At 47.5% G+C, this 18,082-nt stretch overlaps 1 protein-coding gene across 8 annotated transcripts in view; it reads right to left on the reverse strand.

Moving 5' to 3' along the window:
- The window catches only part of PAX5 (paired box 5), a gene marked incomplete at both ends in the record, with an annotated part of 137,886 nt that overhangs the window by 114,970 nt on the left and 4,834 nt on the right, over positions 1-18,082 (reverse strand). For 5 of the 8 annotated variants that reach the window (XM_084304932.1, XM_084304929.1, XM_084304928.1 and 2 more), the window contains 4 exons: positions 4,864-4,992; positions 6,305-6,369; positions 10,050-10,247; positions 14,871-15,036. In XM_084304932.1, the coding sequence (XP_084161058.1) occupies positions 4,864-4,992; positions 6,305-6,369; positions 10,050-10,247; positions 14,871-15,036 (558 nt within the window). The remainder of the gene's footprint in view (positions 1-4,863; positions 4,993-6,304; positions 6,370-10,049; positions 10,248-14,870; positions 15,037-18,082) is intronic. The other 3 variants (XM_084304933.1, XM_084304931.1, XM_084304934.1) reach the window with 2 other exon arrangements.

An 18,082-nucleotide genomic window follows, 5' to 3' on the forward strand; every position in this document is an offset into this window, starting at 1 on the left:
CCTGGGGCATCCCTGTGTGAAAATCTGGTGATCATAACATTGGATGTTTTCACGTGGCATTGGACTGTGTGCACATGCACATATTTCTATTTATTCTCATTACCATCTCTGCCCCTCTTGGAAGGCTTATCCTCCCAGACAGACGGCTGTGACCCAACTGCCTTTAAGTCTACACTGCCTGAGTCTACATTTAAAGGAAATGCATTTTTCAAAGAGTTCAGCTTAGAAAACAAAGTACAAACACCACACCAGATGCTGACAGCAACGTAGGGTTATGTTTGGTGAGAATGGAAACAAAACAACCCGTACGAGTGAAGGTCTCCTGCTATGCTAGTTTCAATTCCCCAAATGCCTCCACTGCTGAGAAGACTCCATACCAGTGAATTTGAAATATGGTCTGTGCAGCTGTTGTGTGCAGGTATTTAAATCTGCCAAATTTCTCCTGCAGCAAGAGGATGTGGGTGGGTAACAGACACATACATCCTGCACCGGACTCTTGCTAAATTCTGTAGCCCTTCTTCTGACTGCATTTCCCAGAGAGGGGCCAGGCCAGGCCAACAATTTGCAGTAAGCCATTCAATGCTGCACGTAGCTTTTTGCTCTCACCAGCTGCGTCTGCACAAGGAAAGAGAGCAGACTGACTGGTCTAGCACTGCCTGTGTCCCTGTAACAAAACTCCCTCTGTAACATCATGGCTGCATCTAGGCTGAGCAGCAGGAGCAAGGCCCAAACTGTGCTAATCGCTGCATTAGCAGACACTGGCCAAGAGGGTGCCGTTTCACAAAGGACAAAATCATGCCACAACAATAGATGGCAGGATGTAGCCAGTAATACAAGGCAATACTTAGCAGGGTGGGCCTGCTTCTGGTCCCCAGGCCACACAGACAGAAACTCTCCTTGCTGTCTGTACCTGATCTACAAATAGCAGCTGACAATGCCACAGGCAAGGACCTGTGTACAGACAGGAACCATGCTCAGAGTGAGCAGCTCAAGCCCCTTGTGGACTGGAAAGCAGAGGGCTGTGCCAGAGGCACAATGGTGCTCCACCACAAATCTTGTTCTTGGTGCACCCAGAATCACCATCCCACACGCTCCACTTGAGGTGACCCAGCTTATAAAGGGGCACCACACACAGCCTGCTGCTTACAGCACACAGCTCTCATAGAAGCAGGAGGGTCAGGCTTTGCCTTGGCTTTGGAAGAGAGACACTGCAGTGAAAGCATCAGATCACAAGGACATCTCAGGTGAGAGCCACATCCCCTGTCTGGTCTGGCATGTGCATTTGCTTCATGATCCCTCTCAGCATGAACCTGCTGGGAAAGTCTCTCTGTTGGGCTTTTTCTCTCCTGTACCTGCAGAGCTCTGCAGTGAGCAGAACGGAAAACAGCGTTACTTACGGGAGACAGCAGAGAAAGGCAGGAGGAGTGAGCTGTGCCTTCCTTTGCTTTGGCTCCCAGCGGGAGCTTGGGTGTTTTTTTGGTTCTTCAGAGGGAAGGGACATCCCAGCTGGGTCTCTTCTTGCCCTGCTCTTCCTGCTCCATCCTTTCCCTGGATCCTCGGATCCTCCTTCAGAGCACTCACAGCCAAGCAAAGTCCCACATTCTACACACCATGCCTGGCTTGGCCTACTCTGTACCTACCTGGGGACACAGTTCCAAAGATCACACTTCCTGACGCTTTGATTTTCAGAAAGGGGATGCTCAGCATTTCTCAAAAAAACAGACTCTGTGGAGTGTCCCATTAGAGGACAATCACTGGCCACCTGACCAGCTTCGAGAAGTACAATAAAATAAGTTCCTTCACTACTGGCATCTGTAATCACTTGATGGAGCATACAGCTCAGTCTGACACAGGGTCTCACTACCTGCCTTTGTGCCCATCCTTGGCTTCACTAAAACAAATCCTGCTCATTAGAAGGTGGGTCAATCAGATCATTCTGCACATTTCTGCCACCCACCTGCTCTTTTACAGCCTTTTTCTAAGCTGCGGGGCCAGATGAATGTGAAGCCACAAAAGTCAGAGGAGAGAATCTGAAAGCAAAATAGCAAGACTGCTTCCCAGCAGCATCTGCTGCTCAGAGCTGAGGAGATTGACGGTAACTCTCTGCCTAGCTACAGAACAGCCTGCTTCTTGTGTCAGTCTCCAGTAGTATGTCCTTTAACCACAAGTGAAAGCAACCGATCCCCCACGAAGGCACATCTGCTCCAAGTCCATATTACAGCAGGGAAAAAAATGACACCTTCAGCTATATAAACCAATAAAGACTGTCGGATTTGGTTTGCCCCTGTTGCTACCCAGCAAGCTCCCTACTGGGATAAAGACTGGTGACATTCGCTAAAAAAATGTCAAGAGTGAGGAGAACAAAACCGGATAATGAATCACACCAAGTACTCAATGCAGCTGGAAGAACTGAGGGGTGACTGCACCCTACTTCATTCCCCAGGCAAGGGAAGCCAGGATCACCAGACAAATGCTACACACTGTGGCTCTATTTATATGTGAACAAATATACAAAGTTATAGCAGCAGGCATGCATCTTGCAACAGCTACCGAGAAAAGAAGCGATATGTTAAAGAGGTGATATAACAGGATTGCTATGGAGGTAGTCTCCCTCCAGCTCTCAGAGGTCTGTAAATGGTAAAGTTAACTCTGCCCCCTTGTGCATCTGCATCATGATACAGTCTGCAATTAAAAGATGACATGCTTCTCTTCTTCACGTTACAGGCTAGCATTTGATTCACCTTTTTGTCATCTGCAGTGCAGAGATCTAGGACTCCTTTGTGAACACCTCAAATCTAGCTGTGCAGGGATAACTTTTGCTGAGCAGGATGAGGAGGGGTTATAGAGTCTCCCTGGGATCCCCTTCAAATGGACAAAGATGTTAAAATATCAGGTTATGTACAAAGTCTGTCCTTCACACACCTCTCCAAATCTGCAGCTGCAAGCTGTTAGAAAAGCAATTTAAATGGTCTACTGAAGACAGCATTGCTGTCCAACTTACAAGCTCAAAAATCATGACTCATACTGCCAAAACAACGGGGTTGTTTTATAAATCATGTGATCTTCTAATAGTCAATTGGCAAAGGCTGGGGAATTTCTCAGCTATGCCTCTGATCTTCCCAAGGAAGCATTTAAATCTTTAATCTACAATTGTGAGTTCTTCCTTCTTGCTTAAATAAGTGAATCTGTAATCACACACATCCAAGAACTGGAGCTTCAGGACAATGCCATGAAAGAGTCACATAACTTGCAACACAAACTGCCTCTTTCCTGCTCATTAAAAAAAAAAAAAAATCTACTTCACCTGCTTTAATATATATACTTATCTGTGCACTTATGGCTTTGATTTGGGAATAAACAAACAAAAAAAAAAGGCATATTCAGCAACTACCTGAACTTTCAGTTTTATACTCACAGCCGCTTCCCATGTGACTGAAATCAACCCCACAAAGCTCTCAGCAGTCTTTCCGCAGTTTTAGTAAACTGAACATTACTCTATAATCCAACAGGATATCTGCAGACACCTACCTTCTGCTTGTGCAACAGAGACTCCATGCTCCTTGCCTGTTTTTAGCCTGTTTCTCTAGAAGTTAGGCTTATCGCACCAGAGTTTCTGTGCATCTGCCCACCTCTACCTCTGTCCACATGTAGCACTGGGTGTCCCAGGGGATGAGGAGATGGAGAAGGAGGCACAAGACCCACATTTGATCCTCACTCACTGACCTCATGGCCAGGGCTGGCTGCAGAGCAGTGCCTGGACCCACGCTGGTACCCCTGGGTGTTGGGAGGTAGGTCACATTTCCAACGTGTTCCTCCAAAGCCAAGCAGTGAGCTCCAGGCCACAGTGAAAACCATTACTTTCTCCTCTGCTCGGCAATCTTTGTTGAACAAACCTCTTTTCTCCTCTTTTACTACTTCCTGTGGCCGCTCCTCTATCCAAGGTAGAGATCTCTGCCTCTTCTCAGAGGCAGAGATGGGACCTCTGCCTGCACGTGGCCAAGAGGACCCCCTCCCCACAGACATGTGGAGCACATTACCACAGGAGCTCAAAGGCAAGAAATGGGAATCTGATGTTCTGGAGGGCAGGGTGGCAGCACATTAGAAAAAAGAGCACCCATGGGCCTCCCACCCACTGGTAGGAGCCAGTGACATCTTACCTGAGTGCCTTCCCACGCGCTTGACCGCAGCATTGCCACTAAGCCCCTGCTGTGCCCTCTGCTCCCATGCACATCAAATGATGTGGTCTTGACCCCAGCTCTTACTAGTGAAGGACAACTATAAACCCTGATTTGAGGACTGCAGGCAATGTTCAATTCAAGCCACAGTCATTTGTTTCCTCTGCTATCTGGGCTGACAACAGCCCCTGATAAATGCAGCATCACAGACTGCTCTACTGTTAATTTTCTGTATCTTTGTGGATGGCGACACCTCCCTGGCATTTTTTTTACTTCAGGTGGCCACAGAATCAATACAAGGATTCTTCCCCTTTTCACTGGTGGCAGAGAGATGTTCCTCAGCCGGGAAGAGAAGGCAACCAAAGCCTGACACATTGAAACTGCTTTCTAAGACGTCAGGACCCTGTTCCTAGAAAAAACACTGCCTTCGTATACAGCAAAGGACCACAGGGTCATGCAGAAGGCCCCCAAGCTGGGCTGCAACCTCAGGAAAGGCCCTGCAGCATTCAGACAGGACTCCCCAAAGCCGAGGGCCGGCGAAGGGCACCTGCATCTCCCTCCCACCCACCTTAGCCCCGGCAGCCCCACAGACCACATCGCCCCCGGCCGGGAGCCCCACTGCCACCAAGGCCAGCTGCCCACCAGCATGCATGGTCCCAGCACCCCCAGAGAAAGCCGCTGCCATTACCTTCATCTCGTTTGCGCTTGTTGCTCTCGGTGCCGGGGGAGGCAATCCCCAGAATCCCGCTGATGGAGTAGGACGAGCCGGCAGAGTCTGTACTCACAGAGGACACCTGGGTGACGGACCCTGTGGAGGCTGCAAGGCAAGGCAAGGCCAGGCAGTCAGCGGGCAGCACAGCACAGGCACCAGCCTGGCAGAAAGCCCCCTGCCGCCGTGGCATGACAGCTGCAGGCCAGGAAGGCAGCAAACGCCACCCTGCAACACGTCAGCTCACAGCCCCAGCCAGGTGGAAGGCTCTGAGGACACAGCAGCATGGGGAGAAGAGACTCTAGAAATGGGACGGGGTGGAACATGGCAGCTCACAGGCTGGCCCTGCACTGGCACATCCCTACATCCCTGAGGGCTCCGCACTGCCCCAAAGCACAGGCTGCTCTGCACAGAGCAGACACCTTAAATCCCAGCTGCCTCTACCAACCCTTAGCCCCAAGAAGCAAGACGGCTCATCTCTGCTCTTGTTTTTCTCAGTGAGAGGCAGCCCCTAAGCTACCAGAGCAATCTGATGGCTGCTTTCCCTCCACAGAGATTATTTTGGCATTTTCAAGAAAGACAGACCCAGGATGCTGGACTGGAGCACAATCTGTGGGATAAGCTCAGCATTTAACACAGCTCTTTGTGAGATACTGTGCCTCTCACAGCACCAGCCTACCTTTGCCAAAAAAAAGGTCAGTGAGCACTTAGCCTATTTCACAGGTGAAAGTCTGAACACACAGAAGAACTGAGATGCACACACACCTGTCTGCCTCCCTCCTGCATAAGAAGCATGATCTTATCTTTGCCACAGCGGCTTTTGCCGCAGAGGCTGCCTCATCAGTCAGGACACCCTTTCCAGAGACCACCTCCAGCAGCCTTGCATTAGTCCAGGCTGAATATTGCTGGTCTGCATCTAAATTAAAGTTTAGGAAAGTTTTGCTACTTCTTCACTCAAGACTGCAAGTGCACAAAGAATTATGGAAGGGATGGTTGATAGATGAAAAAAAAAAGAAAAAACACATTCAAAACTACTTACTGACTAATGATGCAGAAAATGTTATGAATAAGTATCCCTTTCTTGATTTATTACTTTAATTATCTGACATTCTATAGACCCCCATTAGTGGTTTTTTTTTGGTTTAGATTTCAATTTTCTGTCTCATGGTGAAAGCTATTTATCATAATAATCAGTAAAAGTCAAAACCTTTTAACAGTATTTATAAAATTCATTTACTATGTTCAGTCCTTGGAGAATGACAAAGAAGGTGCATTAGCACGTGTGCTGAAGTGTTTTATGCAGAATTATCTGTCCATAAGAATGATTAAAAGTTCTTTAGAATATTTGTAATCCATTATGCTATTTTTTTAATATATAAAAAAAAATATAAAAAAAAAAAAAAAAGCAAGCTTTTCTTACCTATGCTGTGACTGGAGGCTGGGACTTGCTGATTGGGTGGCTGCTGCACCTTTGTTCGTATGATCCTGTAAGCAGTTGAAAAGAAATGGCTACTTAGCATTAAGCATACAATTACAGGGGACACACCATACTCTACTTTTTCACTTTGGGATATCTACATCAATACAAAAATTTCTTCCTGTGTATTGCAGGCAGACCCTGGACTACATTTTTGCCACCAGACCAAGTCATTAGGGACATTAGGTACCTGACCAACTCCTACACACTCCTTGAGATCCAGCAGAGAGTGGTGCTTCAGTCCCTTTGAAGACATAGTCCTTAATGCCCAGGAAGGACACGTCGGTAGCTATTTGGCCACCGGCTAGGCCCAACACCACATCTTCGGGGAACCAGACACTACCGAGTTCAAGTGCTCCACTAGACCGCTATCTGCAGCCATGGGTGCTTGAACACATTTGTAAATCTGTCACTAACCCACCCCGGGAATAGTACTCGCACATCTAGAGAACCTGGATACCTCTGAAAGGATTCTGCTTATCCAAATTAATATTAAAACAAAAATGTGGTGGATTAAATGCTAATCTTAAAAGCTGAATTACTACATTGTCTTTGCTGGGGACAGCCTCTGCTCTGAGTTATAATGATGTAAATCAGGAAACATTCAAATGAGCAGAGACGACAAAAGGCATGCGTTGTGTTACAGGACAAAGGGCAGCTGTTAAGAAGAGCTGAGGAAGTGCTCTATCAAACGCTCACCTGCCGATGCACTGTTAAAAAAGAAAAGAAGGGGTCTGAAACGCCTCCAGGGATTACACAGTTCTGCCAAAGGCTGCAGTGGAATCAAAACGGGCTTGAGCGAGGCACACTCCTTAGTCAAATCACATGTCTCTGTTTTATGCACTGTTTACGCAGTTGTAATGCTGTGGTAAGCATTTATCCTGTGTTTACCTAGCAAACTCTTTTCCCATTTCTGCCTGCCTTGAATTTGGAAGAGGGGAGAGGAGGGGATGGGAGGTGTGAGACAGATGCGGCATGGGGATGCGTCATGAGAACACAAAACTGTTACTTGCTGGAAAGTTAGCCCGTGAACCTGTACTGGTGACGCCCAGCCCCCTCCTCAGCACAGGACTCGCTGCCTGCCCCTTCCCTTCCTGCAATGGGGCTAGGTGTGAAAACAAGTCTACATTCAGCTGTCAGCACCAAGGTGAAGCCGTTGGCTGTTAGACATCTTCAAACTCCTTGGTGATGGGGTCCCTTGCTTCTTCTGCCTCCACACAGGGCCAAAGCAGCTGGCTGCACACAGGAGCTGCAGGGAGCTGTGCAGGCAGATTGGTGGGGGAGAGCACACAGCCAAAGAAGACAAAGGACCCCGCATGAGCAAGACTGAAAATAGCACCCTGTACAAGGCTTCCTTCCTGTCATGCCAAAGGAAGGGTGTCTGGGGCCTTCTGACACAGAAATATCTTCATCTCTGGAGGGACAGGGGACTGGAGCACACTGAAGCAGCTGGGCAGCTTATCTGAGCAAAGCTAATCGCAATGATTAATTATGCCTTAGTTGCACAGAGTTGCTCCTGCTGCGGAAGAGTGGCCTATTATTAATATTAATTAATGTTACTAATTAATAATAGTAGTTGTTATTCATTTATATAGGGGGGCAGCAACTCAAATTCATCTGCTGAAATGCACCCTCCGTAGCAAGGACATGCTATGTGTAGACCACCACAGAGGCTTTACAGGGCAGCGCCCCAGCCCCTCAGCTCTCAGCAACAGCAACAGCAGCTCTCCATGACACAGCCCTGGAGAATCACTCCTCTCCACACTGCAGGCTGCCACTGCAGGAAGGCTTATGGCTCAGTTCACCTTGCTTCTTCCAAGGCAGTAACCGTCCTTCTGTTTTCTGGTGGGAGCTGACATCAGTGGCTAAAAGGCAACATCCCACTTGCACCTCAGGGCTGAATAAGGGCATTACACCTTCATACTAGAAGTTTGCACCCTTGCTGCATGATAGCCCTATCTGCAAAGTCTTGAAACGTGGAAGGACAAGTCCAAAGACTGCACCACAGAACTGTGAGGATTTAGCATTAAAGCCAAGTATTTTGATGTAGCTTCCAGGCTCTTGGCATAACAGTTTGTTTTGGGTTTTGGGGATGTGCTCCTAGGCTGGCAAAAACAGTTCTCCAGGTAAACAAGCTGACTCAAAAAGATCATGTGGATTTCAAAAGGGGTTTCACACCCTTCAGAAAAAGGAAAGATCTTAGCCACAGTTGCATGCAGATGAGAAAGAATGAGATTTCCAGCCAAATAACTTGGCTGTAGATCATGAAACAGAGATTCTGATGAGAAGTCAGTGAGTGCACAGACATTATCAAGGATAAAGCAGGAGGTAGAATAAGGAAAGTGGATCAAAACACACTGGAACCTACTTAGTGTCTGCATTCTAGAGCTACGAGTGCATTTTTGGCAGTCTTTTGGAGAATGCTTGAAGCCCTACGACATAAACATAGGACTGCTCATAGCAGCCTTAATGCTTCTGACTTGACAGGTGCTGAGTTGACTTTTACGCAAGCAAAGTCTGCCCTTAGTTAGCTGAGAACGGACAGAACAGGATTTTCCTTCAATTTTCATGGTGTCCATATCATTCCTCAAATTCTTTTTTTTAAATTGAAAATGCGATGTCCATAGCATTACCAAGTGCTGTTTCAGAGTCTAAACTAGGCAGGAACTTCCAGGCAGTAGCAAAGGCTGTGAGTGAACTCACCCGTTTTTGCACTTAACCATGCAGATGGATAACTCAACTCTTAGTTCAGCAAGACAGAGCCACCACTCTGCACTGACACTGGGGAAGTCAGTCCTGCTACTCAAGTGGCAACTCCATGAATGCAAATCAGGTTGGGATAGCCAATAAAAGAAGAGTGCATCAATTTATTTCACGTCCATGGACACAGATGGGACTTTATAGCTAGCTGCACTCAAAGAATTCGCATGAAATTGCACAAGAGAGAACCATCTCACCAGAGCAGTGAGACCAAAGCCCAGTACAGAAAATACTCCAGAGAGAAAATGAAAAGACTCGGCTTGCCAGGGGCTGTTGGTGTGCTTGAGGGTGCCTGCATGCTCTGCCTTCCAGGTATTAATACCCTATTATCACTCTGGAGGGCTGGAGATACAGCTAAGTACTTGAGAGGGTTTTCCCTGGTTTATTCATGCTAACAATTTCCCTGGTTTATTCATGCTAACAGTACCAGACCGTGGCCAGCAGAGTTCCAGGTCAACTGCAGCAGTACTGAGCAGGACATGAAGACCTTGAGACCTGTGCTATGGATCATCTCCTGAGGTACCTAGGTGCCTGTCTTTTTCCAGATCAACACCACCACGCAACTCAGTTGCAGTCTCAGCTTTCCCCAAGAGGAAGTACCAGCACAGTGGAGGCATCATTTGGGTCAAATCAACACAGATCTCTACCAGCAAGAACTGCAAGGCATGGACTAGGGAATGGGAAAAGACAGAAAAGAAGCAAAGGCCAATAGCACAACCTGCCCAGTCCTAGGAAATACTTATGACCGTGAGGCTGTCGCCACCAGGGTGACCGCACAGCCACTCCAAAGCCCCAAATACATTATGTAAACACATGTAAACTGCATTTCTTGCAAACAACCCAAAACACACATTTCTACCGACAAATGAGAATTCAGAGAACAACACTTTCTAGCAAAGTCCCTCCCCAGGACCATACACATCTTTACCTGTTAATTGAACTGACGCTGGGCACGGTGTCATTATCACATACTCTCTCAGCAAGAAGTCTATCCCTGATCTCCCAGGCAAACATGGTAGGATTTTGGCGTTTGTACTCTGCAATTTTTTCGACGACTTTGGGTGTGGCGACCTTTGGTTTTGATCCTCCAATCACTCCAGGCTTAATACTACCGGTTTCATAATACCTGGGACAACATCCAAAACAAACCTTCAGTTATCACAAATAGACAGAGAACATGCTTTGAGATTTATAGAGAACATAATTTCAAGGTAACCAAAACCCAGCAAATCCTGAGATACATCTTCACTTTAACATACATATTTCCTGCCTATGTAGTGTTTTATCACCTAGTAGATTAACTTATAGTAATTGGAATTGGGCCATAGCATAGAATATATATTTTTTTCATAACAGAAAGACAAAAAAAAAAAAAAAGCTGTGCAAGACTAAAAGGCATTCCAGGATCCAAAATTAAGTGCAAATATGTGTTATTAATCAGGGGTATTGGCAATAATAGAAACAAATCACACCAAAGACCACTTTTTGTAGTAAATTACTGTTTCTAATGAAATTCTCTGTCATTAATATCTAGAATGTGTTACCATTTCACAGTGAAATGAAGGCTGGGTATCGTATTTTATTTGCACCTTCAAAATAAATATGTTGGCATACCTTTTTCCCATTTAACTGTTTCAATATATATGTTACTGTTTTAATAGTTAATATTTTTTGGAATATATTATTTTTAATATTATGTTTCTAATAGTTGTAACCATAAATTTTAAGGTAAAAGGAGCTGTCCACATTCTCAAGGGGTTCAGTTTTGGGTGTTGGTTTATCTGACCAGCTCCACGATCCATTCTCACGTACACGATCTTTACACACGCGAGCAGTTCTGCTGTCATACAAGGGAAGGTGGTAGGAGTGCACCCCTAAACTGACTGAGATATGTCAGACAGAATTTTTTTTCTTTTTTGCATGTAAATCACATGTAAAGGCACAACTGCCTTTAATAGAATTGCAATAAAATGTCACAGCTGGGATCCCCAGCCCTATCCATCTCCCCCTTTTTAATAAGTCTTGAAAATGCTGTTAAAATATGTCCATAAAATACTACCCACCGAAGACCAGAGAAGAGACTAGGAATGAAATCACGCCCCTCTGTGCTGAGATTTCAGGGAGTGCAACACACAAGATATTCTCCTGGCCATGCACGTTTTGTATCTTGTGAATTTCCTTGTAACCAGATGAAAAATAAATCCCCAGGCTACCTGCAACCACCGCCCTAGCTGCCCTTATCTGGCTCATCCTTTCTGAATAGACCCTGACTTCATGAGCCTTTCAACCAGAGACCCACCAAGATGTAGTCTCTTAGCATCTTAAACATGTCCACCGACTGCTCTCTGCCCAATTTCCAGTAAGGCGCTCAGAAAAGACTACCAAATAAGAATGTAAGATTATTTCTTAATGTGTTTTCTCTGCAGCTACTTGCCATACCCATTATATAAAAATAATAATTATTATTATTATAATATTAATAATAAAATTACAGTCTTTCCAGCATGAGCAAATCAGAACACAAACAGGCTGCACAGTGAAAGTCTGTCTCACTGTAGCATGCAACCATGCTGGTTAAATTTCTGTCAGGTCACTACTTTTTAATCTTCCTCAGAGAGCTGGGGGCGAGGGGGGGGGGGGCTAAAATTCCTTTGAAGGGACTAATACCATGTTGTTTGTACATGTTTTCAGATATTCTGGGTGCAGATGTGGACTCAGTCTCCACTTAAATTTAGGTGATATTAGTAATGGACAGTGTCAAGAGTCAGAGATAGATTAACCCTCCTAGTGTCCCCTAGTCATGAGCTTTAGGGCAGGAGGGTAGTATTTTGCTCCTTCTGTGCTTAATTTTCTGAGGACATAATAAAATGAAGGCAAACTCGGATCACAAACTTTCTAAAACCTTACATCCCCAGCCTCATAACCTTTTCTAGTAGAACTTCTACTGTAAGAAGGGTGTGAAAGGAAGCCATACAATAAATGTTACCCAAACAGAAAGTTGTAATTTTCTTCCTTCCATCTGAAACCATGGATTTTACAAGCGTTCCTTTGTGCTCATCTCTCACACGGCTGTGCGTCATTTTCGGGCAGCATCCTGCGGCCAGCTACCCCACTGATGGAGAACAACCCTCATGCACAGAAACCAGACGCTAGCAAGCTGGGGAAGCTGTCACTGAGTGGACAAGACAGTGTTTCCCACAGCTATCTCTGCTAAGGGTGGGTAACGCATGACCGCAGACTCCCTCAGCACCCCGGCGCTGCCGGCTGGCGTGGCAGCGGTGAGCTTGCTGCGGGACTGTGCGTGGAGGCACTTTCCAAAAACGCTGCCGCAGCAATGGAACAAAGACATGGTGCCCTCCAGACAGAAAGAACTTCACTCTAAATCTTATCTGCCAACCTACTTTCACCACCTCAAGCCGTGCAAAAGCTCACACACATTCGCAGGCGGCTTGTCTTGTGTGGAAGGGCGCAGGCTTGGGCCCGGACCCGTCTTCCTGGGCAGCTAGGAGAACTTGCCTGCAGCAGGGGTCGGTGAATTACCAGCAACACTACTGCCGACGCTTTCTGGTTCACCCGAGCAACTAATGGAGGGAGCAGCACGAAGCAGTGGCAGACTGCACAGTGCTGGCATCCCTGACTCCCATCTCCATTTTAAAGACAAGGCTGGCTGCAGTCAGATTCATTTCACGTGCACAAGGTCCAGGCCTTTTGCTGCCAACAAATTGGCAATGCAGGTAAATATTGTGCACCCCTGCAGAACCTACCTCTGGGACAGAGATAGTGTCACCTGCACTGCAACCATCTGGTCCCCACCCTGTGGGCTGCCCAATACAAGGCTGGTTGTTAAGGCTGTATTGAAGGCTGATAGGAAAACTCCAACCATAAAATTCCAAATGTAAAGATTTTTCGTAAGGATTCCTGTTCTTCAGACACACACAAACACACACACACACGGAGCTCCAATTACAGTGACATTTTACCCACCGTAATTATTAGTTATGAAAATAATGAGGTATGAAATTCCAATTTATTTTTGACAACTTTAATGACAAAGCTTTGGAGCTTCATTCTCAGCTGTATACCGCAAATGTATCTAATGATAAATCTATTCAAATGAGCAAAAGTAAAACCACTGGACATTTGCCCAGTAAATAAATTGCCCATTTCTTAGTTTTACATTGGTCCTGAGGGGAATTGCTGGTAAGTCTGCTGCAGTGCGGAGCATCACAAAGCAAACTATATAATGGTCACACCAGGAGCAGAAACCCGTTCTGAGCATGGATGCACAGCTCTAACAGTATGAAATAGCCTGGGAGGGGCAGGCAGGTCTCAAATAAAGCCCTCAGAAAGTTTTTCTCTATCAAGTAGTAAAGGTGTCGATGTCCTTTAAAGTCACGCCAATGTACGACCAGGAGGAATGGTTACAACCTGAAGGGGAACGCACCTCTGAGCAGCTAATGCAAAAGAGAAGAAGGACAGATGCTCAGCTTAACCCGCACACCAGCTCATGCAACTCTAAAAGCACACAGTCCAAGCCTAGTGAGATAGAGTTCAGCGGTTAAGCTGACTGAAGATAACAGGGTGTTACAGGGAAAAGAACGCTGTCTTCTACAAAACTGGGGGGGTCCATGACTTCAGCAAGTAAATTTGCTTGTGAACACTTAAATTGTCACTGAGAGATCAGAAATGCTGCTAATCAGAGCAGGACCTCATGCATGCTACAACAAAAAGGTCCTTTAACAGTTTTTACATCTATGGAATGACCAGTAAAGCTAATTGATTAAAAAATGGAAAAGAGGAAGACGGTACAAATAGTAACAGTAGAAGTAAAATGCTAAACAATGAAATTAACGGTTAAAGTTTAGTGAACATGTCAGAAATTAACTTTTACAAATTATATATATAAAAAAAAAAGTACACACATATTATAACAGCAACAAGAATAAAATAATAATAATAATAATTTAAAAAGTCCTTACTATAAGATGGTTAGATACCTCAGAATTTTCAACCTGGAATCCGAAACTACTTCAATACAGTACTTTATACAAATGATGCTCAGAAGATACAAAGAAGAAAGGATTTTTTTAAACCTGAATCTGAATAATATTTTAAAACAAAATCAGGAAATGATAATAATTCAGAGATTAATTTGCCGTCTCTGTACTGGTTTTAGCAAGTTCCATCTGAATGGAAAGCTACTCCCAAAAAAAAACAAATGTAAGATGGTTAACAGCTACTTATCGTATTCTCTGCTCTAATTAAGAACATATTCCACCACAAGAGTAGGAAAAGGCCTCAAATTAAACAGTGGGACAGATTCAATATAGCGTGTGTGAATGAACGCTTGAGAACATTCATGCAGTGTAGAATGATAAAATTGCTAAAAGTAAGTCTTTTTCAGAAAGCACGAGTTACTTTCCCTGAATGTTCCCCAACTTCTCTTTCCTCTCCATTTTACTGAAGCTGACTCGCAGATTTTTCTATGTATTCACAACAGACTACTGCAGAATATATGCCACATATACACCAAATATCACACGTGGCATTGTGCACTGTGCATTAGAATTACCTCTAAGAGACTTTGAACAGGGTGAAATAAACATATAAACAGTTGCGTTTTTTTTACACGTCAGGCGTGCAAAATCATGAGTGGTGATCATGAGCCCTTGTCCTTGCGTGTTGGTAACCTTTAATTAAGGGTGTTTTTTCTCTTGATGGACACAAGAGATTTGTTGCCCACCCTTACCTGCCAAGTATTTTGCTGACGCAGCCGTGGCTGACGCGGAGCTGCCTGGAGATGTCACACGGCCTGACCCCTTGGTGGGCAAGCTCCACGATCCTTTGGCGAACGACATCTGGGAGGGGGCGGCCATTCACAAAAACACCCCCCAGCTGATTCACACCTCCATGTCCTGAAACAGACCAGGGGAGGGGGGAAAAGGCAGGAAAAGAACAGCGTTGTCAGAGTTGGAAAGAGACCTGTGTGCTGCAGTCCTCCCAGCGGCGCTGGGGATGTGCTTCCCGCAGGCAGGTCACCCCGCAGCCCGGAGGCCGCGCTCTGCAGCCCCCTGTGCCACTCGCCAACGGGGAGGACCCACCTGCCTGAAGGCAGAGAGGGCTCTGCGCTGGAAAATGGCCACCTGAGACCACGCACGGTCACCCAGCCCCACCAGGCGTGGGCCATGGCCCTCCCAAACACAGGGCCGAGGCTGCCGGACCACAGACTCTGTGGGCAGACCTGGAGGTGCCTGGTGGGAAAGAGCCAGCCGCCGGCTATGAAGCAAAATAAAATAAGGCTGGGTGACTGCTCAGCGTACACGTTATTTGTGTCTAGGCAGAAAAGGGGGTACCTGCAATTAAACGTTATTTTTTCAAAACAACTGAACTTAATCGAGAGTGGGGAAAAAAAAAAATACAGAGAACGTCTTCTGCTCCAATAATTTATAGCAGTCTTGGCAGGTATTATGATCACCCAAATGAAATGTGAACACTGAGGCAAGCCCAATATATTATTCCTTTTGTAACAGATTTGCACTGTTCACCTTTAGCAAGGTGAGGCATATGTCTGATGGGAAATGGGACCCAGTTAGATGGATGGTAGTGAAATCGTGTAAAACCCACGAACATGTACGTAATAATCCCATCCACCAAGTAGGAAAATATGATTAACCCTTGTGATGTTAATCATCCAAACTACTTAGATTGGAGAGAGTGGAGAAATTGCAAACAAGCAATAGGGGCAGTACAGATGTCAATGCTGGAACAAAAATAATAGAGAAAATGTCTCTATTTACACAGAAATTGAGTGGTACTGAATAAAGTGACAAGTCAAATGCCTCAGTGTTTAGATATATATATACATATACATATACATATATATATATATATATAAATAAAGCAGTTTTATTTAAATCTAGCCATTGCACCACGGACAAACTGCTGTCAAACTTTGCAAACACCTTCTAAAACTATCAGGACAAATAATTAATCCATATAGAATAAGTGATTGTCAAAGCCAGGTAAAGCCTGCAACGAGCAGACAAGTGCTGCTCTGCCATCACCAGCGTTAGAAGCAGACCTTTCCCAGAGGCTGCATGACGCTTCAGGCTCGAGGTGTATCCCAAGTTTGTTGGGAGCAGGCCCAGGGCAGCGGGGCTGCCTTCAGCAGCACCTGCCAAAGGAGCTCCCGGTCGCGCACAGGGAATGCTGCGCTGCGCTGGTGCTGAAATGGTAGCGTGGCCGGGGGGAAGAAAGAAAACCCACTACTCACTAAGGATAAAAATGCAGGAGCAACCCAACAAAGCTGTAGTGAACGAGACGTCAGGGTTTTCACCTCTTAGCAGCTTTAATGACATGAAATCATGGACAGGGTATTCAGTACGAATGACAAAATTGTGCAGGTGGGGGAGGTCCAGAAGGGAAGGAGTGAGGGAGGGAAGGAGGGAGGGAGGGAAGGAGAGAGGGCAAGGAAGGGAGGGAGAAAAGAAGGGAGGAAGGGAGGGAAAGGAAAGGAGGAAAGGAGGGAAAGGAAAGGGGGAAGGGATGAAGGGAGGAGGAAAAAAGTATTTCCTTTGGAGACCCTCTCCGGGCCGAAAGCCCAGCCCACCCCGTGGCCGCCGGGGGAACAAAGGCTGCGGGTGACTCCCGCCCTGGGCCGGAGCGGGGCGCGGGGAGTCCGCGGGACGCCCCCAGCCCCGCCACCGCCCGCTCAAGCGGGAGCGGCGTCGAAGCGCCGGGCGCCGTCCCCTCGGCACCTGCCGCCCCCCCCCCCCCCCCACCCCGAGCTCCGTGCGGGGCTGGCCCCGGCCGGGTGGTCGCGTACCGGGACTGCGGGAGCCCGGCGGGGCACAGCGCGGGGGTCCCGGCGCGCCGCCCATCCGTGCGCCTCCGGCTCCGGAGAGCTTGGGGCGGCCCCGGGACACCGACCCGGTCCGAGGCAGGAGCACAGCCGCGCACCAGCCCTGCCGCTCCGACCCGCGCCCGACCCCGGGCCCCCGGCCCCCTCCGGCCCCCCGGCTCCGGTTCTTGGCGCCCCACTCCCGGCAGAGCAGAGCCCTGAGGGGACGGGGACGGGAACGGAGACGGGACGCGGGCACGGTGCGGTGCGCGTGGCCCCGCTGTCGCCTCCCGGTGCCCGGGTCGCCTCGGGGCTGCCGCGGCGAGAGGCCGGGCCGACCCTCGCCGGTCGCCCCCGCCCGAGCTCGCTCCTGAGGCCGCGTAGGGCCCCCCGGCGTCGCGCCCCGCAGGCTGCGCAGCCGGGCTCTGCTCCCCCGCCGGGCGGGAGCCCCTCTGCCCTTCGCCCGGCTCTCACCGCCCTCCTGTGGGACGTGGCACCGGGATTTCCTGCTTGGATTTTTTTTTTAACCAGCCCCCCCCACCTCGTCTTTCCCGAGGAGAGACGCGAGTCCGGAGATACTTTGGCACTGAAGTCTCCTCCTCAACAGCTGCGGTATCAGAGCGAGGGCAGTGATTTATTTATTTTTTTCTTCCCTTTTTCAACAAAATTCCTGCAGAAGACACCTATTTTCCGTGGCTTTGGTTATTGGAGGGAGCCGCTGAAACCCGCGCTGTCTGCTCCCACATCTGATGCCCGGTGCCCTCAGGCGAAGCCCTTCCTCCGCACGCTCCGCGTCTGAAAGCGCCGCTGCCCGCTCGCTCGCACCTCCGCGAAGACGCGCTCCGCGACAACGGGTCCCTCCGGCTATGGGGACCTGCGACTCCCCCTCGGAGCCCCCAGATTTTTTATTTTTTTCTCCGCCCTTTAAGTTCTCCTTTTTAAAGCGCGATTCGGTTCAATCAAGGGAGAGAAATAACCACAGCTTAAAAAAAAAATCTATGTTTTGGTGGGAGATAAAAGTCAGTCTTACGCGCAGCAGGAGCGAGCTACCAGCGACTATCCCGCCTGTGCTGAGCTACTCCAAACACCTTCCAAAATCTTGTGACGGACAGAAAGAAAGA

Source organism: Netta rufina, assembly GCF_964035555.1.
Source record: "Netta rufina genome assembly, chromosome: Z".
NCBI lineage: Eukaryota > Metazoa > Chordata > Aves > Anseriformes > Anatidae > Netta > Netta rufina.